Here is a 23,386-nt window from a genome sequence, read left to right as displayed (position 1 = left end):
TATATGTTTTTTGCGTGGTCACAGCTTTCTTGAATCGCTGCCATATGCATTTTAAAGAACGTTATGTCTTATTTATCGGCATAAGAGTAAATAATATAGTAAATACATTTTCGTCATATAACATCACGCTGAACACATAGTAAACATTTAACAAACTTGCCCGTTCGTCATATAATATCACGCTGAACACATAGTAAACATTTAACAAACTTGTCCATGTTATAGATTTAAACAGGTTTTTATTTTTTATATTAAGAAAAAAGCTTTATGGCTTACTTTAACAAACGAGTGTATATAATGTGAAATGAACATACAATTTAACACTAATTAATACAATTTGCTAACATAAAATAACTTGTATATCAAATGCTAGAGATAATACATCCAGTACTTATCATTGAGTATATATTTTTCTGTGACTTATTTTGATACAAAATAAATTGGTTGGGTATTTTTTCTCTTTGTAGAATATTCCTCTGTATGGTTTACCAGCATTGGTTACACAAATCTCATTTTGAAGCGATCTTCCTGAAGAGCGGACCATGAAGCCTTTCCAGATGATGCAGTTTCATAAATGCAAACTCATTAATTGCATTGAAGATGAATTCGTATATGCATGCCAACCTTTCCGAGACGATAGATTTTGTCTACACATTGAAAAATTAACTACCGCCTACTTTCCATCTTCGACAATAACCACGTATGACAAATTAAACCAAAATAGTTTTAAATACAATGTTATCATTCTTTACTGAATGTGCTGAATGATCATGTGTTAGCTTTGATTCGTTTGGTTCGATATTGAATCTTTTTGAAGATAGAAATACTCGTTGGTAGTTTGGCAAGGGACTTTAAAACCACATTGCATACGCCTGTATGAACTGAAGGTGTCTCCCTTAGCTTATCATTAACCGATATTTGCTTTAATAACCTAGCAACAACGAACATTCAAAGCAGATAATGTCACATATATTTATGATCTTCCTTGTAACAACAGAAATTGCAATTCTTCCATAAAAATATTTACTGCTATACGGTCACAAATTTATAAATGCAAGACACGGTTTGATGAAAGTCTATAGGAAATATATAACTCATGCCTTGATAGTGACACTCGATTGGTACATTTAAGTAATTTTAGAAGTACCCGGTGCACTTTTTAGTAGTACCTGAGTCGACAATGACCGACATTGAGTGACACTGAAAATACTTAAACGTTCCCGTAGTTATTGGAATATATTTTTTCTCAAGGATTTAATGTAATTTACCCAATAAGATCAATCGAATTCAATAACAGTTCAAATGTGCAAAGGATAACAAAATGTACATGTTTAAATACAAAACATAGGTTAAATTTAGAACAAGATCACACTTCCAAAACGGCAATAATTATTATCTCAGCATTCTAGTATTATTTAAGTACACAACGTCTGTTATTACACAATAAAAGGGTTGAGCATATCTTTTCTCAATGACGAATAGTGTCCTATGTGCTGAAACAGGTTTGGCTGTACAAGTCTCGTTTGAAGACGATCTTCCTTTACAATCTGATCAATTGCGGAGTCCTTGGCAAATCCTGCCTTGCATGTCATGGGTTCAAGTCGCGTCACTATGGTAACCGCCCCCGCCCGTGGAAACAAAATGGCCGGCGAACAACAGCTTGGTGCAGGGGTTATGTAATAGAGGTAGTCCGAATATGTACGAAGAGCGTTTATGTTAGATCTACCAATGACCATTATTCCTAGCAGAAACATAAGAAACGCATTTATAGCATGACATAGATAGAAGTGATTGAAAGCACTACCCTGAACAATTGTGCGTATTAATAATGTCAGAGTAGTCAATATAATAGACAATGATACCAATTCAGGAATGCGTTCTGCGTCAAATCCAAAATAGCCGAGTAACCTTTCTGGGTGATACAGTTTCAAAAAAGCATAATTGCTAATCGGATTAAATATGATTTCGTCAGTGTATGCGAACCTTTCTGAAACGAAAAATCTCTTTAAAACATCGAACAGGTTTGCATTCGCTAAAGCATCGTCTTCAACAATCATCACGTATGAGAAATTTAACTCCAAAGACTTATTAATACAAAATACGTAATCGTTCTTTTCCTTATCTATTAACTCGTTTTGTGTAAGATCCGTCTTGTTTGGTTCGATTTTGAATCGCTGGGAAACAGGAATCCATACTGGCAGTAATTTTATATCCGAATGTGCATTGGCCTTAAAGTCCACATTACACACGCTTAAATGAACTGGAGTTCGCTCCATTAGTTCTTCAGAAACCGATATTATTTCCAGTAACCTAGCAACAGTCTGTGGTAGATAGTGTCCTGTGTAATTATGATATTTGGAAGTCCGGGCAACTGTGACAACAGAAATTGCAAGTCCTCCTTTAAAATAATCTCTGCTATAAGTTCGCTTCTGTTGTACTCTATGAAAACCATGGGTTGGTGCAAGTGAGTCATCCATAGGCGAAGGCTTTTTCAACGCATCGCTTTTTGTGTCAGAAGCAAATAAAGCAGTTCCTTGTCTAGTTCTGTCCATCGAACACATGAATGGAAGAGTTTGACAGAATGTTTTCCGATCTTCAAACCTTTGCAGTGACTTTAAGGATTGCTCAAAGCGAGCTGTGTTTTCCCGGATCATTGCCTGTGCAGCAGCCGTCTGGTTTCGATTGTAGAGAAACTCCAAACTCGTGTTTCGGAGATGATGGCACAACAACGGAAGTATGAGGCCAAATGTTACTAAATACGCACATATCAGTTTCTTTTGTTTCTTCAACACGTTACGTAAAATGGACACGGAAACCTGCAACCAAAGAGAGAAAATAATTAGTCCGAGCTCAGCCAGCCACTTCCTTGTTCGGCAGCTTATCAATTACAAAATCCTGAAGATGTAATAATACTGACGTGACAACAGTAGAATGACTTTGAAACTGTCATTTAGAGAAACTATATAACAGGTTATAACAGCCAAAGTATGATAGTACAATTGGTGTGGTTTCATATGCATCAATATCGTATATTTTGCTACGTAAAGCTTGAACTTATACAGATTTGTTTAACGCTTTTCTTTTAGAGGCATTTATATTCTCATACTGCAAAAATAATTTCATCTAGTATAAAGGTTAATGCCCTAACATGGACTCAATACACAAACAAGTGCAATTAAATACATGTACCATGTAATTGTGTCGTACGTGAAATGAAAAATTGTTTTGGTCAAAATAAATATTTGTATACAAATGCATGAATACATAATACCAATCAAATAATGGAACACGTTACTGTTTTATCGTATTGGAACATGTAGACAATTTAACATGGTAAGCTGACTGTTTAACAAAAATATTTATTTTTAATTTGTAAACAGACTTCTACATTCAAAATTGTTTAAAGTGTTAACTTCGTGATAACAATTATACAGATAAAGTTGACTTATCTGAGAAAACTGTGAAAATTTGAACAATACAAGAAATTCATCTTCCATTTAAGTATTTTATTTTTGCTATTCGGACATTTTCATCAATTCTAAGGTTTATTGGAATTAAAATTTCCTTCCTAATTCTAATCCGAGCCCATGGCTAGAACATCGAAATTTCGCTAATTACTAATGACATTTTATTGGGACAATCTATCCAAGTTAAAGTATCGGTCTACATTAAGATGGTTTATAGTGTTTATATTGTTCGTAAATATCGCATCTAGAAGAGTCATGCCAAGCTTGATTCGCGCAATCAATTATGCATTGCTTAAACAGCAATACAGAAAGATCAATATTCCAAACATTTTGAGGTACCCAAATAAAACCGAACCAATGTCTGAAATTGAGCTGCGAGTTATTTATAACCTTAATTATTTCCGATATTATCAAGCGACTTTACTATTGTATAACAGAGAATTTTGAACCAATATTTTGCATGAAAAATAACAAACATAGATAAGCGACTACGCTCACATTTAGCAACACAATTATTTACAGGCGGTTTACCACCAGCGATTACATGTTAGCGCTAAAATAATATGGCTTTGCGCAAAGCCACCGATTCGGCTCTGAATGTAAGTACCGGTATTGGCGTTTTATTTTGAGCATATAATTTCAAAATTATGAATGAAAAAAACATTAAAACGTAACTTTATATTCTTTAATAGCAAAATTACGTATCTACCTTTGCTGTACGTATATGTCATGCAGGCGACCAGCCGTGCTTAAAGGTACATAGGATTATCATTTATTTCAATACCGAAGTTGTATTTAACTATTTATAATATTCATCAGTTTCTTATCAGCCCATCCCTTTTGAACACCAATATTCCTTTTAAATAACATTGATGTTGGAAAGAGTTCTGAATTCTGACGAAAAATTCATGTTTGAAATAGTTCACAATTATGCAATTTAGCGTTCATGTCGGAAATAGTTCAGAATTTTGCAATGGTATTTATGTTCGAAAGATTGCAGAAGTCTGTAAACACATTCATGTTGGAAAGAGTGCAGTATTCGGAAATAGCATTCATGCTGTAAAGAGTGCACAATTCTGAAAGAGCATTCATATGATATTGCAAAGAGTGCATATTATAAATCCGCATTCATTTTGGAAAAAGTTCCAGAATCTGTAATAGCATTCATGTTGGGAATAGTTGCAGAATTTTGAAAGAGCATTCATGTTGCACATAATTCTGAAATAGCAAATTTTATTTTAACAAGAGCTGCGTTTGTGAAACACACTGCCCCCTACTGCGCTTCGAAGCAACACAACAGCTTTATAATCCCAATTGAAAACATTCTTGACGAAATTATTCTCCATTGCTATTTTACAAAGTTACGGGCCTTGAGCAGTATCTGACAGCCTTTTGGACAAATATTCCGGAAGTGTTATGTTAAAGAAAATTCCAAAGTCCAAGGCCCAGAACTTCGTCAAAACTCATTGAACCGAAACGAAACTAACACTTAATCTGCAAGTCATTAAGGTAAAATCACATACCGAAAATCAGCTCATTGCAAGGAAGCGTTGGGTAAAATGGTTGATATAGAGAAAATTTCTAAGTCCAAGGCCCATAACTTCACAAAAAAAATCAATGAACCGGAACGAAAATCACACTTTATCTGTAAGTCATGTATGTCGACTAAAATACCAAAAATTAGCTTCATATCTGAAAGCGATGCTTAAAAAACCCTCCGGAAAACACAAAAAATCGAAGTCCAATGCCAATAACTTCGCCAAAAAATCAATGGACCCAAATGCAATTCACACCTCATCCGTAGGTCGTGTAGGTAGACTCACTTATAAAATGTATTTTCTTTAAGGTCCCTGTGGTTGGAACAAACACTGATGATAATAAAAGTAATACTTTCATCATATTACATGTATGTGAAACACGGATAAATCCTAGTGAAAACCTCATATTGATTTAAAATTAAAAAATGCCAAAACTATTGGTGAAAAAAAAGGTAAAAGTATTGAACCAACCTTGAAACAATAAAATATCCCCATGATACTTAACAACGTGTACATTACGACCTTATGCGTATAAACGCTGATAACAGAAATGAACATGTTGGTCACTGATAACAAACATGTGCCACTGTGTAAAGACCGTATTCATGTTGAGAACGTATTCATTTTGAGCGTATCACTTTTATCAGAACTGAACCACTTTTATCAAAATAATCTTTTTTTTAGTCCGAGCTTTTATGGCAAGTAATTTTTGCGTTATGAGGTAAATTAATCAAATTATTTGCGGGTTAATAAAACCGGTTTCGTGTTGGTATTGTACATGTTTTATGGTACATTGTATTTAGAAGAAAGATTGAGATAATGATACAGGGCGAAAAATCCACGGATTGCTCGTTGTGGAGTTTATAGGGGTTTAATTCTCTTGATTTGCCATTCGAGGTGTGTATTTGGCTGCCGTGGCACTAAAGTATGGATGAGGAAAACACCGTGATAACATTCGCTTTCCTCGTGTGAGTTAAAATAATCGGCTACATTGGTTTAACGAGTGTAGTTTTTACAATAATAAAAGTTAATATTCAGTTCACTTTCAGTCAAGTTTTTAATTCATGTGAAATGGTCTGAAGCAGCTAAGTTTACTTGATTTTTTGTCCATTCCTTTAATTAATATGATACTTTTAATGCGAATTTGAATTCTGTGTTGTGTGTATCATATTTGTTTAGACTCCCTTACCGAAAAAGCAGGCCTCCTGCAAAATGTTCTAGCTAATTTGCAGCAAAGTTGCCGCAAACATGCTTTCTTGCAAACTTTTACCACGCAAATGAGCTTTGCAGCAACTTTAACGCAAACTTAATTTACATGGTAAAAGTTTGCTGCAAATTTGCCGCAAAGTTCTTGCCATGTTCATGCAAACTTCATTTGCATATGGGAGTTCGCGGTAACTTTGCTGCAAAGTTCTTGCAAAGTTGCTGCAGAGTTGCCGCAAAGTTCTTGCAAAGTTATCGCAAACTTCATTTGCATACGGGACTTTGCGGTAACTTTGCCGCAAAGTTCTTGCAAAGTTGCCGCAAAGTTCTTGCAAAGTTGCCGCAAAGTTCTTGCAAAGTTGTCACATGTTGAATGTTCTGTAAATGAAATTGCAAGCAAACACATATATAGCTTTCTTTTGTAAATGTTAGAAATGTCATATGAATGCTTCACCAAACATAAAACTAAAACAGAAAAGTTTTATGTTTGATTGACTATTGTATAATTTTGATTAAGTTACAAACTATATTATATTAAGTTTTTGCTTTACACCTTTTAAGCGATAGCAATAGCTTTCTTATATATGTACGCGAAAAAAGGCGTGGCAGAGTAGTTATTCATAAATAAATCTTAGTATTGGTTACATTGCCATTTCATTTGGTCACTGATTAAGCAATTAATTGTTACAACTATGTTGGTTTTGTAAGATAGAGATACTTTTGACTGACTTAATATGTCTTTTATGTGACCTACTGCAAAGATAATTTGTTTCATCATTTATTTTAAATGTAAATCACCCACCAAAACAGGTATTTGAAACTGTTAAACAATATCATTAAATTAAACTTAACATTATAAGAAAAACAATACAAATCTGTTTTCATAGTTCAAAGCATTTCCAAAAGGGCCATTCATAACTCACTGAATTCCTCCTTTCGACTTGTTGACACACAAAATGATTTCCACATTCTACTTAATTGTTAAAAAATGTTCATCAAAGTCAGTATTTCAGGATATTGTTAAAACTTTAACTTTAAAAAGTCCAAACATTGCTTTCAAACTACATTTCAACCAGTAACAGGTCCTGCGTGGATCTATGCATGTTTACACATTCAAATTTGGCTCACAATCTGCATTGAACCAATCAGAATTGATCCCTTACAGAAACAGAATGTTTGCTGCAACTTTGCGGCAAACCTTTTTGTTTGCGGGAAGGTTTGCAAGAAAAAAAGTGCAGCTATTGTCTTCAGTCTGCCATCTGAGTCAGCGTGAATTGTTAAGATTCTTGGCTTTCTTTCTTCCAACTAAAAACTTTATGCACATAATAATTCGATGACCTATATACTTCTATTGACTCGAGGCGACAACTCTGTCAAGAATTTATAAGAGTCATTCCCCTTTTTTGCTAAAAAATTAGTATTCGTCAAGCACCTAAACGTCCAGCATCCTTTGTCAGTGCTTTTGTCGTCTGAAGAATAACTCAAAAATAAGGAAGACATTATACTGATTTAATTTTTGTAAATACATTTTCATACCAATGGAAATTAAAAAGATTGTACTTTTAAATAAACATACTTAACCATACAATTAATGTTTTTATATTATTTCCCTATTTAACGTTACGTACTATTCAAAGAATAAGGAGAGCTATCATACTTATCACCAGAGCTTCTGCATTCTTGTCTTAATGCTACTTTGAAATATTATTTAGTCCATAGACATATTTTTATTTTTTTTTATTCAATAATAGCAGCAATACTGTTCAGACATGTTATACAAGATATGCTTATATATATATACTTTTTTGACTTTGTGATTTCCTTAGATTAAAAAAGAAGGGTTTATAGAAAAGAAAAGAATAAAAGAAAAAAAAAACACACACTGAATAGTTGTAAATAAGGATGAGTTATTTAAAGAGGGTAGAGAGCATACTGGACTTGTTTATTAAAGTTTCACGTGTTTCCATTTTTGTTCAAATAGATGATGTGTATCATTGTTTAGGGCAATTTCTTTTTCAATATGGATCTTCAGTTTTAAATAATTGATAAAACAGTTCATTGTAGGTATTTGTTTTCTGTATTTCATGCTGAATATAAAATATTTCATTAATATAATTATGTAATTCACAACGTTATTAACCTTTTGTATTTTGAAGGTATTTACACCTAAACTGATATCTAAGAGAGATAGTTTAACATTTAATTGTTGTTTCTCTAAAAAGGTTGTCAATTGATTCCATAGAGATTGAATATGTTTACACTCCCAGAAAAGGTGTTCTATTGTTTCAATATGTTCACTACACATATCATATAGATTTGTGTTGGATAGGTTGCACTTAAAAAGATATTTATTTGTAGCTATGATTCTCTGGATGTATTTATATTGAAAATTTCTCAGTGTGCTATCAGTAGTTGATTTATATGGCATGACTAATATTTGTTTCCAATTAAATTCTTTTTCTCAAAGAAGGTTTTGCCATTTAGTTTGAGCTTTAGAGATTTCGGAAGGGTTTTTAATTTGAAGTGTGTAGAATATTTTGTTCGTTTTGTTTTGTTTCGCAATAATGTTTTCTACGAATGTTTTTTGAGTACATGGTGTGTTATTTATATTGATAACAGCTTTAATATGTATGGGTATACTTTTGATCAATGTGTAGTACATCAGGAAATTACTTGTTGATTTTCCGAATATGTAGCATAAGTTATCAAAAGAATAGAAGTCGTTTATTCTGTAGTCGTACAATTGATCTACATATTTTATGTTTCGTTTGAACCAATGTTTATAGAAAAACGTTTTATTGTTAGTAGTTATGTTATTATTGTTCCATAGAATGATTTTACTGTTTATTTTGGTTTCTAAATTATGAGTATCTTTACACCATGCCGATAGAACATTCGATAGAAATATGTTTTTGGTTGATATTTTATCTAAGATATTATTGTCGATATTACATTCAAAAAGTAAGAAGTCACCACATGTCTTAAGAATTTTCTGGTAGAATAATTTCCATTAACTCGTATTGGTATTATCTAAATATCTTTTAATCCAACTGCATTTAATTGCATTCATTAATTAGTCTATATCCGGTAGTCTGATACCTCCATATTGTACTGATTTAATTAATTCAGTTCGCTTGATCTTATCAGGTTTACGGTCCCATATGAAATTAAATATTTCTGATTTTATGATTTTATATCATCAATAATATCATTTGGTGGGTTTGGCAGAACTGTTAGTGTATACATTAATTTAGGAAGTGCAAACGTTTTCAATACGTGTTTTTTCCGATTAGTGTAACTTTACGATGCTGCCATGATTTTAAACAATTTTTAAATTTTTGTACTTTAGGCAATATGTTTTTAGAATTGTTTTATTTTCATTGTTTGTGAAGGTTATTCCTAACGTTGTTGCTTCATCTGATGTCCAGTTGAATTTCATTTCTTGTTTAAGACGGATATTACTTTGTTTAAATTTACTTACTCGTAGCACAGTGCATTTGCTTTTGTTTAGTTTAAGGCCCGATGCCATTCCATAAAGGGTTTGCGATTCTATTATTAAGATTATTGAATGAGTCACTACTGTAGCCTTACCCTTACCCTTTTTTGGGGTTATCACCCCTGACCATGCCTCGCCCGTTGAAGTTTTCCGCCTCCCCTGTTTAATTTCTTCATCAGGTTCTAGCGATATTCCCTTTATATGTTTATTTGATTGGATATAGTGTGATAGATACTCGATGCATATTATAAATAGCGAGGATGAAAGTGGACATCCTTATCTTACCCCTCGTTCGATGTTAAAACTGTTTGAGAAAAAGCCATTGTTTATTATTATACTGTTAATATCGGTATAAAAAAGTTTGATCCATTTAATAAGACTTTCACCAAAGTTAATATTTTCTAAGCAAGAGAACATAAACGAATGGTCTAGTGAATCAAAAGCGTTTTCGAAGTCTGCAAAGAAAATGAGGCCAGAATTGTTTGGTTGGTTGAAATAATTTATGCATTCTTGTATCAAACGTACGTTTTCACCAATGTAACGTCCTTTAATGAAACCAGATTGAGATCTTGAAATGACGGATGGTAACATTTTTTTTAAATTCTGTTTGATATACATTTAGTTGCAATTTTATAATCGTTGTTCAGTAAACTAATCGGGCGCCAGTTTGATAAGGATTCTCAGTTTTTTCCAAGTTTTGGAATGAGTGATTGTTTTTGTAGCATAGTTAAGTTTTCGTTGTTAAATGAATAGTTTAGTGAATTAATTAAATGTGTTTTAATATCATTCCAGAATATTTGATAAAATTCGATTGTGATGCAATCAGATCCTGGACTTTTGTTATTTTGCATTTCTTTTTGTGCTATTCCACATTCATATTCATTTAGTAATCCGTCGCACAGTAGTTTTTCGTCTTGATTTAAAGCATGATGTGTATTTTTAAAAAGGGTGTTATTTTAACATGTTTTCGTTTATAAAGGGTTTCGAAAAATAAACGTTGTTCTTCTAGTATTTGAGTTCTGTTTGTTATATCTTCGCCATTGACTACTAGTTTGTGTACAGTTTTTTGTTCACTTCTACGTTTTTCTATGTTTGCGAAGTATTTTGTATTTTTTTCATTGTGTTCAACATGCTATGCACGTGCTCTTAATATTATTCCATTGAGATGTGTATGATAAATCCCTTCTTATATTTGTTTTTATTTATGTTATTTCATTTTCAATGGCTTTGGTATCGTTTGTTTTTGTTTCAGTTTCAAGTTTGTGTGTTTCTCTTTGTTTGAATGACGTGTATCTAATTGTTGTGTTACGTATATTTCTTTTTATTACTTCCCATAATGAGTTTGGGTTCGCATCTTTATTATTTTGAACTGTGTTGAATATTTCTTGTTTTATTTGTGTTTGATATTGTGTATCTAATAAGATGCTATTATTAATTTTAAAGTATCCTGTGCCTCTTTCAGGTTGTATATTGTGTAGTTTAAGTTCAAATAGAGAGTGGTCAGTCATAAATCCTGGTTTTATGCTACATGTGTCAACAATGTTGCAAAGTGACTCAGATATTAAAAAATAGTCTAATCTACAGAATATTGTTGGTTTCGTGTTTGAGTGCCATGTGAATTTGCTTTCGTTTGGATATACTGTACGCCAGATGTCTATCATTTTGTAGTTTTCAATTATGTTGTTTAAAATGTTTCTATTTTTAGGATGAGTATAAAGGCTGCCCTTCTTTTTATCTAGTAATGGGTTAAGGACAGTATTGAAATCGACACCGACTATAATGTTTTTATCTTGGTTATCAATTATTAAGGATTGTAATGTTTCGTAAAATGTGGAATCATCAATGTTAGGGCCGTAAACGTTAATTAATGTTAATTGTGTTTCGTGTATTTTGATATCTATACTTGCTTGTCTGCCAATTATTATTTCGTTAAAGTTATCGACTGTGATCCCTATATTATTTTTTATCAGAAAGGCAATGCCTTGTTTATTAGTATGTTGTCCACTGAGATAGATGTCTCCGTCCCATTCATCTTTTAGGGTTTGTGCTAAAGTATGTGTCCAGTGTCTTTCTTGTAATAGGCATATACTATATTTTTTTCGTCTAACCATTTGAAGAGTTTTATGCGTTTGTCTTTATTGCTTAGCCCTTTTACATTCAGAGAGCATAATTTAATCATTTGAAGAGGTGGAGGGTTATGTAAATGCTAATTTGTGTGTGCTTGTCCAGTAAGTTTCTATTTTGAAAACATGTCCAGTTGGTTTCTCGTGTAGGACATAAGATGTCCATACATACAAACAGAAATAGATAGCAAAAATTAGGGATACAAAAAGATGAATATTCCATAGACATGAAGAAGTAAAAGGAAATAATCACAAAGGTGATAAGAAAACACAAAAAAAAACTTGTCCCCAATAGAGACATAGAAAAAAAGAATAAAATACAACATGTAAACACACAAAAAACAAGCAAATGTGCTTATGCAAGGTAGATTGCCTTAAATATAAGACATAAATTATCGGTATCTAATGTTCTCAAAAACGGAAGTTTAAAAAATGGATATGAGTAATAATAATGATTTCACTGGAGTATGTATTTTATAAGTTTTTGTAATTAAGTTACGCTAAGTATAAGACGTTACTTTTCGGTATGTAAGATTTAAAAAAAGATATGTTTGAGGTTATGTATTTTCATAATAAAGGTCACACTGTAATATGTATATTATATGTTTAAACAAAAGGAGCATACTTAAGGATTTAAACATAAATTTTAAAATTTAAGTGTAATATGATTATTCTATGCTTCAGCTATAGAGCATATATAAGGAATTATACATAAATTGAATATACATATTTATGCTATATCCACTATAGAGTAGTTAAAAAACAATACAAGTACATTTGGTGATAAGACATAAATTGTATAAACGTATTTGTACTATATCCGTTACAGAAGAGTTAAAAAAACAACACAATACAAGTACATTTGGTGGTAAGCCGGTTTTCGGTTAACAAATATTGATAAACACAATATCAATGTTAACTTTGTATAGGTAAACAGTGTAATATGATTATTCTATGCTTTAGCTATAGAGCATATATAAGGAATTATACATAAATTGAATATACATATTTATGCTATATCCACTATAGAGTAGTTAAAAAACAACACAAGTACATTTGGTGCTAAGACATAAATTGTATATACATTGACATATTTTATTGTTTGTAATGTTGCGCAGTTGTTTACAATCATGATTTCACATTTAAATCAGGCAAGAGTAGGCAACTCTCTGATGCATTTTGTTGAAAGTATGCCCATTTTTACTAAGAAAACTACTATTACTATAGTAAGCCAATGTTAAGAGTTTTTACAACAGTAATATTGATAGGATCAAACTCAGTTCATATTCTAATATTGACATGTAGGGCATAAACATTTTGTCATAAAATCCGGAGTTTCTGACAAAGTTCCTGCAACATCAATATTATATCAAAGTTTCTTGCAAAGTTCCTGCAATGTCAATATTTTTTATGAAAGTTTCTTGCAAAGTTCCTGAAACACTAATATTTTGAAAAAGTTTCTTGCTAACTTCTTGCAAACTTTGCGGCTAGCCGCAAAGTTCTTGCAACTTTGCAGAAACTTTGCGGTTAGCCACAAAGTCCTGCAAAGTTCTTGCAAGCCTTCCCGCAAACAAAAAAGTTTGTTGCGGCAAAGTTGCAGCAAACATTCTGTTTCTGTAAGGGCTCACACTTCCTGGAGATAATTGTTGGTGCATATTTATTGAAAAATTTTTTGCTAAAATGTCCGGCACATTGACGTTGTTTATGTGATATCAGTTGTGTTTTGTTCTGAATGTTGGCTGAAGTTCTTCGTATTAATTTTTCTTTATATTTTCAGACGATTTCTTTTAACATCCCGTTGTGTTGTAACTGACAAGATGTGGAGTTGAAAAATGTTGTCATTTGCATATGAATTTACATAATAATTATCCGAATTATAATTTATTTAACTACACTCTTTACTTGTATACGTTTATTGATGTTTTGATTTGAATATTTTATGTGTTACTTGTTGATGTCTATGGTGCACACCTGATGATTTTACACTGAACACAAGCATTCAAGTTTTGACTGTCTATCGTCTTCTGAAAACAATAACACATTTTTATACAAAAATCATTTTGTTTAATAACTAAGCGCAGCTTGTATTATTCTCAGCAGCAAAATAGACAAAATAAATATTCCAGGATTCTGTATCAATAGGTGGAATATGGGTAGTTGCTTTCAATATAAAATGCCAACGGAAGCTTGTAAAATCTTGTACTGTGAGAGGTGTATGTATTTTCTTTTTCAAATTGTCTTCATCAACATAAACTTTAAATAGTTGTCCGAACAATTAAAAAGGTAGTGTATTTAATTCATAAACGATTATCTGTCCGGAGTCGCAACACTTGCAGCGTTAATTTTACTAATTTATTTCTTTTGCAGAAAAAGTAAACATTTAGATGCTCAATGTTAATGAGTTTCTTAGACGCCAATGACATCGACTATTAATTCAAGGGGCTTATTCACAGATTTTGGCATTTATTGAAGTTTGTCATTAAATGCTTTATATTGATAAATGTAAGCATTGAATCTAAAAATCTCCAGTAAAAAAATAAAATAATAATATTAAAGAACGAAAAAGAAGTAAAAAAGAGCTGGGCTCGAATCACTGACCCCTGGAGTAAAGGCTATCGCTTACACCACTTAGACATCCGCGCTGATACAATCAGTGGTGTATTTTTATACTTAATATCACCAATCGTCTTAGTATCAAAAAATATAACGACAACAACAGAACTCTCCAAATTATTCAATCGTTTCGCGTTGCAACGCTTTATGATTTTCAGGTTTTAAAATCGTCAAAAGATGCATATAATGGATATTTTAGAGCATGGTTAATGTTTAGTATTACTGTTAAGTTTCTTCAAATATCCTAACTACAACGAACATTTGCCAATCTAAAACATTTTTTTTTAATTTTGTCAATTTACCAAAACGTGAAAAGGCCCCTTTAAAACTGAACATTTTTGTAGGTGTGGGTCAATATTATTGTAATAATATTTTTTAGATTTTTTGTTGTTAATTACACGTTTGGTTTATAAGATTTATTACGCCACTGTAACTTAAAGTAGATCTACTTAACCTCATTTATTGACCTACTTGAACGTCTTATGAAAAATATATATATAGGCTATGCAGTTTTTTCGCATGTTATTTAAATTTCCATTGCACAAAGTCAACAGTTTCCAAATCGGGATGTTCTTGTACATAATTTAAATATGTCAATATTTACTTAACATGATCAGCCTTTCCTTATTTGTCCATTTTCAGGAGGTGGGTTTTAGGACTTAAAAAAAAAGTGCTCTAGCAACTGCTTGAATTAAATGAAGTTAATGTAGGCTCAGTATGGGATTAATTTGTAGGAAAAGATATTTTTAAATTACTACTTACACGAATATTCTGTTGAAAAAAATGCGTTGATTAGAGAGTGGAAATCAACATTAAAATTACTGTTAAAGGGATTCAACGAGTGTTATTGTGTGTCTGACATATTCAATTTTTGTTTGGTTTCAGAATACCTCAGAACAAATCAACAGGTGTGAATTCGCTTTTGAAAATAAGTTCCTGATGAAAATACATTGTGCTAGAAACGTGTATTAATAAAGATACTATATCGATGCAAGAAGCTGTTTGTTTTAAACAAATAGTAATGGTAGTCAAAACAAGCTGTATATTACGTCATCAATGACATCATACAATGTATACTATGATGACGCAGTTTATTGCGTACGTCACTTTAACATTGTATTTCTCGTATGTATACACGCAAGTCGATTATACACGACGTTGCTGTATGTTAATGTATCCTAGGCAAGGTTAACATGAAAAATTTGTAATCGAGTTAACGTAGATTCATTTGCGTATTTGCAACGAAAACACCAATGCAATATATCCATATCCTGACAGTACCTTATCACCTAGAAAATAAACATTGAAAAACACATTGAACAACAAAAACAACACACAATGTTCAATATTTAGCTCCATGGTAAAGGTGTATTATAACTACTTTGTGTCTTAGGTCTTATGCGAGAAATTTAGCAGACGATATCCTAATGAAACATTCCGTATTACCACAATGTCTGCAGCGAATTATTTCGAATACATGTCTTCATGAGCTCAGTCAATTGTAAACAAACCAGAAACAAACGACTTTTACAACTGCTTTAAACAAACAATTTTAACTATAAACGGAAGAAAGCAAGTAATAAAATAATATTATACAACATCGTTGTTACTACTTTCATTTACAAAATGCATGCGCCCATGGATATATCTTCGCGAAAACATAATATTTATTCAAAACTGTTGTCATAAATTGAAAAAAGTTCACTTGTTAACATAATAAATAATGCTGTACGAACCTTGATACAATTGCATATCCGCATGGTGCGAATCCAATGTGTAATTGTTGACGGCATATTGATAACCGATGATGCTGACGAACACAGCAGCATTATTAGATATTGGATGTGTGTACACTGCGTTCACTAGCAATCCGGGCTAGCAATATTACAGTCTGGATCACATTTATCGGTAGGAACATTTTTGAGTCAGAACTAGTTTATGTGAGATAATATTAGAATATATGACAATGTTCTTTATTTCTATAACGGAAATGTAATAATTTTAAGTAGCTCTAGATAATTGTTATGTAAACTTATATTAATAACCAAGTAATAAAACTTTCCAGAAGCCGGGGCCTTATGATTGCAATAATGAAAAGAATTGACCTAGTCGACCCTGTCTTTCTATGTGCAAATACCGGTTGAATGTAAAGTTTGCCGTGTACTATCGTAACTCACTCCTTAAGCGTACGGTCCGTCGCTTGGTTTACGTCAAACAAAGAATGAACCACATCATAATTGTTATAGTTAATTCAGAATAAGGTCACAGTTCCAAAACGGCAATAGTTATGATCTCAGCATTCTAGTTTTATTTAAGTACAAAACTAATGTTATCACACAATAAAAGGGTTAAGCATATCTTTTCTCAATCACGAATAGTGTCCTATGTGCTGAAACAGATTTGGCTGTACAAGTCTCGTTTGAAGACGATCTTCCTTTACAATCTGATCTAATGTGAGAGGTGTATATATTTTCTTTTACAAATTGTCTTCATCAACATAAACTTTAAATAGTTGTCTGAATAATTAAAAAGGTAGTGGATTTAAATACATGAACAATTATCTGTTCACAGTCGCAACACTTGCAGCGTTTATTTTACTAATTTATTTCTTTTGCAGAAAAAATAAACATGTAAATGTTCAATGTTCATGAGCGTCTTAGACGCCGATGACATCGAATATTAATTAAAGGGGCTTATTCACAGATTTTGGCATTTATTGAAGTTTGTCATTAAATGCTTTATATTGATAAATGTAAGCATTGGATCTAAAAATCTCCAGTTAAAAAAGCAAGAATGAAATTAAAGAACGAAAAATAAGTAACCCGCAGCTGGGCTCGAACCACTGACCCCTGGAGTAAAAGTCTATTGCTTATCGTCAAAAGATGCATGTAATGGATATTTTAAAGCATGGTAAATGTTTAGTATTACTGTTTCTACAAAAATATCATAACTACCACGAACATTTGCGAATCTGAAACATTTTTTAAATTTTGTTTTCAATTGACCAAAACGTAAAAAGGTCCCTTTAAAACTGAATTTTTTTGTAGGTGTGGGTCAAAATTATTGTAATTATATTTTTTAGAATCTTTGTTTTTAATTACGCGTTTGGTTTATAAGATTTATTACGCCACTGAAACTTAAAGTACTTAACTTCATACATTGACCTACTTGAGCGTCTTATGAATTAAAAATATACAGTTTTTTTTTGCATATTATTTATATTTCCATTGCACAAAGTCAACAGTTTCCAACTCGGTGTGTACTTGTACATAATTTAAACATGTCAATATTTACTTAACATGATCAGTCTTTCCTGATCTGTTCATGTTCAGGAAGTGGGTTTTAGGACTTAAAAACAAAAGTGCTTTAGCAACTGCTTGAATTAAATGTAGTTAATGAAGGCTAATACAGGACTTCGTCCTAATATGCGAGCCGGAAACCATTTTATAGGTATCCTCCCGGTAAAAATGACATCGAGTGGACTAAAAAATCTGCCCGTTATATCCAATCTACGTAATCCTGAATTACGCACATATTCAGGAAGTCCGTCCGAAATACAATACGGTAAATTTCGCCCGTAAATTGAAACGTTTATTATTAAATTAACATACTATACCGATGTAAGAAGCTGTTTGTTTTAGACAAAAAGTAATGGTAGCAAAACAAGCTGTAGATTGCGTAATCAATGATATCATACAATGTATACTATGATGACGCAGTTTAATTGCTTACGTTATTTTAATATTGTATTTCTCGTTCGAGGGTCGATAATACAAGCAAGTCGATAATACATGACGTTGTTGTATGTAAATGTAACCTATGCAACATAAACAATGAAAATTTTGTAATCGAGTTAACGTAGATACATTTGCGTATTTGCAACGAAAACACCAATGCAATATATCCTTACAACTAGAAAATAAACATTAAAAAAATCATTGAACAATGGACAAAAGTGTCACACTACCAGGTTTTCAATTTGAAAAAAAAAGAGTCTGATAACGGGAGGCAATTCGAAATGTGCATTGTTACCCCCTTGTGTCAAATTAAATCTATTTTTACTCTTGGCGACCTTGACCTTGGAGATATCGACGTAATTTTTTCGCGCGACACACCTTCCAATGATGGTGAACAAATGTGCCAAATGATTTTAAAAGTTGACAATGAATGACATAGTTATGGCCCGGACAAGCTCATTTATGGCCATATTTTACCTTTGAACTCAATGTGTGACCTTGACCTGTTAGATATCGACGTTATTCTTTCGCGCGACACACCGTCCAATGATGGTGAACAAATGCGCCAAGTGATTTTAAAATCTCACAATGAACGACAAAGTTATGGCCTGGACAAGCTTGTTCCGCCCGCCCGCCCGCCGACATTCGCCAATCTAATAACCAGTTTTTTCCTTCGGAAAACCTGGTTAAAAAAAATACAACACACACCAACATTTAGCTCCATGGTAAAAGTGTATTATAATTATACTTTGCGTCTTATACATTATGCGAGAAATTTAGCAGACGATATCCTAATGAAACATGGCGTATTACCACAATGCCTACGGGAAATAATTTCGAATACATGTCTTCATGAGCTCAGTCAAGTTGTTGTAAACAAACCTGAAACAAGCGACTTTTATAACTGCTTTGAACAAACAATTTTAGCTATAAACGGAAGCAAGCAAGTAATAAATTATTATACGACATCATTGTTACTACTTTCATGTACAAAATTCTTGCGCCCACGGTTAAATCTTCGCGGAAACATGATGTATATTCAAAACTGTTGTCATAAATTGAAAAAAGGTCATTGGTAAACATAATAAATAATACTGTACGAACCTTGATAAACTTGCATATCCGCAAGGTGCGAATCCGATGTGAAATTGTTGACCGCATATTGATAACCGATGATGCTGACGAAAACATCACCATTTTTGGATGTGTGTACACTGCATTCAACGCATACAATAATTAATCTCAGTTTCCTGATGCAAATCGTCCCGCTTTAATGGTCTAGTCCATTACACAGTTGATCACGTTTACCATGTCTTCAGTCTACATCAGCTTGTATCATTGCTGATGCGTGAAATGACTGAATTTATCATGTATTGTGTTTCAAGTAGAAATTTCCGTCACAGTGAAACAAAACTGTTAAAATGAAGGGAGACAAAGTTAGATGTTCCTACAACAGTTACATGGTTTGCTCGCTTGTGCTTAACTGCCTCCAAATTACATATAAAATAATTTGTATGAAATACATTGTCACAATGTCTCAAAACTGAACTAACAGTCTGAACAAGCATTATCTTACACTGATTATTAACAATAAGAGTATTAAAGTCCCCACAGGCATTCAAGTAACGCTAGACATTTGCCCGGACGACAAGGATGCCCCAACATTCCGCGTTTGTCTCAAAACTGCACCTCAAAAATAAGTCTACAAAACATGTGTTAACGCATGCTAGGTCATGTTTGAAAAGTTTTCTTCTTGTGACAGCAGTATTTTTAGTTACGCCCAACAAAAGTTAAAACCGATATTTTTTTGCAAAATTATAGTTATTAAAAACAAGAAATCGTCGGAGACGGCTGATGCTCCCCAAAGGTTTTTTGTCACAATATTGCACTATATATTCAGATAAAAGGAAACGTCTTGAAGGGCATCACTTTGGACAAAATAATACGATGGATGGTTTAGCAACTTAAAAACTTCAAAGGGCCATAACTCTCTAAATAAATCATTTAACCAGAACCCACTAAAAACATGCGTATCTTCTTAAGGTAATTAAGCTTCCCATAAAGCTTCATTGAAGTCCATTCAGTAGTTGGGGAAAAATAGCCCGGACAAGAATTGCACTATATGTAAATTGTGCACGGACGGACGGACAGACGAAGCGGCGACTTTATGCTCCCCCCTCAATTTTTTTTTGGGGAGCATAAAAATTCAATCGCATAATGGAGTACACTAGCTGGTTAAGATGTGTAGCCCTCTCATGGCAATACGTTTTCTAGTTGGCGCGACAAAAAATTAAAAATTGCAAACATAGATGATAATAATTACCAGACAAGTCGGAAATATCTTAAGAACAAGAGCTGTCACCATAGGATGACTTATGCCCCCTATAAACGCTTGATAGAAGTTATGAGCTTTTTTCGAAACCTCAACGCAGATTTTGAAACCTTAACGCGGAACCCAAGTTCAAGGTCAAGGTCACAGGGGTCAAAATTTGTGTGCGTATGGAATGGCCTTGTCTGTATACACATGCATACCAAATACGAAGGTTATATCTCAAGGGACATAAAAGTTATGAGCATTTTCAAAACCTAAACGCAGATTTCGAAACCTAAACGCGGACCCTTAGTTCAAGGTCAAGGTCACAGGGGTAAAATTTTTTGTGCGTATGGAAAGGCCTTGTCCATATACACATGCATACCAAATATGAAGGTTACATCTCAAGGGGCATAGAAGTTATGAGCATTTTTCGAAACCTAAACGCGGACTCGAAGTTTAAGGTCAAGGGGTACATTTTTTGTGCGTATGGAAAGGCCTTGTCCATATACACATGCATACCAAATATGAAGATTATATCTCAAGGCACATAGAAGTTATGAGCATTTTTCGAAACCTAAACGCAAAGTGTGACGGAAAGACGGACAGTCCGATCACTATATGCCCCCTTTTCTTTGAAAGGGGGCATAAAAATAAGATAGTGTGCAAGCTCACTAGCTGGTTAGTTAAGTTTCTGCCCTCTGGAAGCTATAATTGTGTATGTCATGTGCAACACAAGCTGAGGACGTTCGTAACTTATGTCTTATGTCTAACTTGCATGTCTAAATGTTTGAAAGAGCAACCTTTTAGCAAACACATTGTCTATAATGAGGTCTACATTATGCTTGAACAGTGTTTCTACTGCAAGTACGATAATGTATCCAATTATCATGGAATCATGTCCGATATTCATAATTGCACAAACAATTGATGTCAATAATTCCAATACAAATGGATGGCCAATCAAATTCAAGACCCACCCGTACACGGAAGGACGTCAAAATTGCAACTCGCCAACCTTCAAGAAACTGTCCGTAAAAATAATTTTATACTATATTTCTTACTATATCTTACTATATTTATAGTTTTCAACCGTGCTGGATGCATGCAGACCCAGCATTAACTCATTAAGATGGATCAAACAATGAACACGTTTGAGTTTAACAACGAAATAACAACATACATCCAAATTACTTTCATCCTCTATTCTGAAAGACACAAACAGAGCAGAGTCTTTCAAAACAAAATGCTTATGAACATAGACATAATATACCAAACAAACATGTCGGTCTGGTATGGTTGTTTAAACATGTAACGTGTACAATAAACAAGTCATGTCAAGACAGAATTTAAGAGAATCATTACCATGATTTATCAATTTGCGTTAGTAAATATGAACATAGAACATGAGTAATACAATCAAAGTTTTACAATGCAACCGACATGATGTCAAACTATGTTCTGTTTGTGATTACAAAAATGCTGAGTGTGCCAGTTACTGACAAAAGAATAATAAAATATTACACACTGATAAAACATTTCCGAATGAGCATACTATTGAAATGTTGTAAGATGAAGACAAGTTGTACAATTCAGAGAGAGGCTCAACCATTTACAGACATCTGCAACAAGCAGCAAAGACTCGCTAAAAGCTTAAAACTTGTAAAACTTACAGTATGCAGATAACTTTAATGATACCAAATTGCAAGACAACATATTTCAATATTATTAAAATCAAACAAAGGAAAACCTGACAAACAAATGTTCACACACATTTCTGATAATTCACAATTGTGTACTTATGTCCTTATTTTATGTACAATTATACGATCAAATTTTGATGCATTCAATGTCAGAAACAATGATAGGCCTGTCTTTCAAATAACAACTGAGTGCTACATGTGTTAACTTAAAACATTTAGTACATTCAGAAACATGGACATTGTCCCTTTTAAAAACACAAAATGCATACTCTTTTTTGTGACCCTTAGACATTTCCTATCAAGTTGAAAAATGTTAATGAACAATTTGCAACCACCACAAAATCTAGTAACCTGTTCCTTGCCCCCTTCTTAACAACATACATACTTCAGTTGTTACTTCCCCTTCATAACAACATACATACTTCAGTTGTTACTTCCCCTTCATAACAACATACATACTTCAGTTGTTACTTCCCCTTCATAACAACATACATACTTCAGTTGTTACTTAACACAGGGCCAGGATTTATTCAATTTCACCTGTGTTTGCATGAGTCAAGCTCCAATAAAATGTTATAAAATGCCTTTCAACCTTCAGTGCATCAAACATTTACTAACTTAGGTATTTATTTCTTATAAGAAAGAAAAAACAAAACTGAGCAGCCATTGCTTGCCAGAACATGGAATGAATACCAGCACAATTATAACCAAAGGTAAATTCTGGTTGCTTATTTCTGAAAAAAAATCCAATTAAAAATTAAACACTTCCATTCAATGACAACAGCCCAACCATAACATGGAACGCAAATCCACTGAACACTTTGGTTAGCCTTCTTCAGCCTGCACGTGTCAGCAATGTTTAAATGGTGTCTCTTTGGTTACTTGATGTGCTCCTTTATGTTTCTATAGCTACTTGATGTTTCTCCTGCTAGGCTCAGTAGCGGTGGGTGGGGGAGGGACGCCTTTCTTGTCAAGGTCATCAATGTAGGAAATGAGAATCTTCCTGCGTTCGTCTGCTACAGGCTCCAGTGTCAGATAACGTTTGTCGTTCTGTGAAAGGCAAATAAAACACAATTACATGGACAACTTCATACAATATCCTATCCTACACCAATGTTAATATTTACAAACAAAACATTCACTAGATCCCCAAAGTGACAAAGAAATAGATACCAACAAACAGATCCAAACTGTA

At 33.0% G+C, this 23,386-nt stretch overlaps 2 protein-coding genes across 4 annotated transcripts in view; both read right to left on the bottom strand.

The window, feature by feature from the left end:
* Nucleotides 1-219: 219 nt before the first annotated feature.
* On the bottom strand, nt 220-19,568 carry LOC127841473 (post-GPI attachment to proteins factor 4-like). 3 transcript variants are annotated; one of them, XM_052370296.1, is made up of 2 exons: nt 19,282-19,568; nt 220-2,816 (listed from the first exon to the last, which is right to left on the bottom strand). In XM_052370296.1, exons 1-2 carry the CDS (start codon nt 19,372-19,374, stop codon nt 1,437-1,439), a joined length of 1,473 nt encoding a protein of 490 aa, XP_052226256.1. In that variant the 5' UTR covers nt 19,375-19,568; the 3' UTR covers nt 220-1,436. The 3 variants fall into 3 exon arrangements, with proteins under 3 accessions (XP_052226256.1, XP_052226255.1, XP_052226257.1); XM_052370295.1 differs by lacking the exon at nt 19,282-19,568 and adding an exon at nt 16,177-16,343; XM_052370297.1 differs by lacking the exon at nt 19,282-19,568 and adding an exon at nt 5,477-5,632.
* A 2,110-nt stretch (nt 19,569-21,678) lies between these two features.
* LOC127841368 (transcription elongation regulator 1-like) overlaps nt 21,679-23,386 on the bottom strand; it is a 43,043-nt gene continuing 41,335 nt past the window's right edge. Inside the window, exon 18 of the mRNA XM_052370173.1 lies at nt 21,679-23,241. Coding sequence (XP_052226133.1) covers nt 23,101-23,241 — 141 coding nt within the window. The 3' untranslated portion in view covers nt 21,679-23,100. The remainder of the gene's footprint in view (nt 23,242-23,386) is intronic.

The sequence above is a fragment of the Dreissena polymorpha genome, chromosome 8 (assembly GCF_020536995.1).
Source record: "Dreissena polymorpha isolate Duluth1 chromosome 8, UMN_Dpol_1.0, whole genome shotgun sequence".
Lineage (NCBI taxonomy): Eukaryota > Metazoa > Mollusca > Bivalvia > Myida > Dreissenidae > Dreissena > Dreissena polymorpha.
Note: the sequence above shows the minus strand (reverse complement) of the source record. Positions and strands in the feature narration are given on the sequence as shown.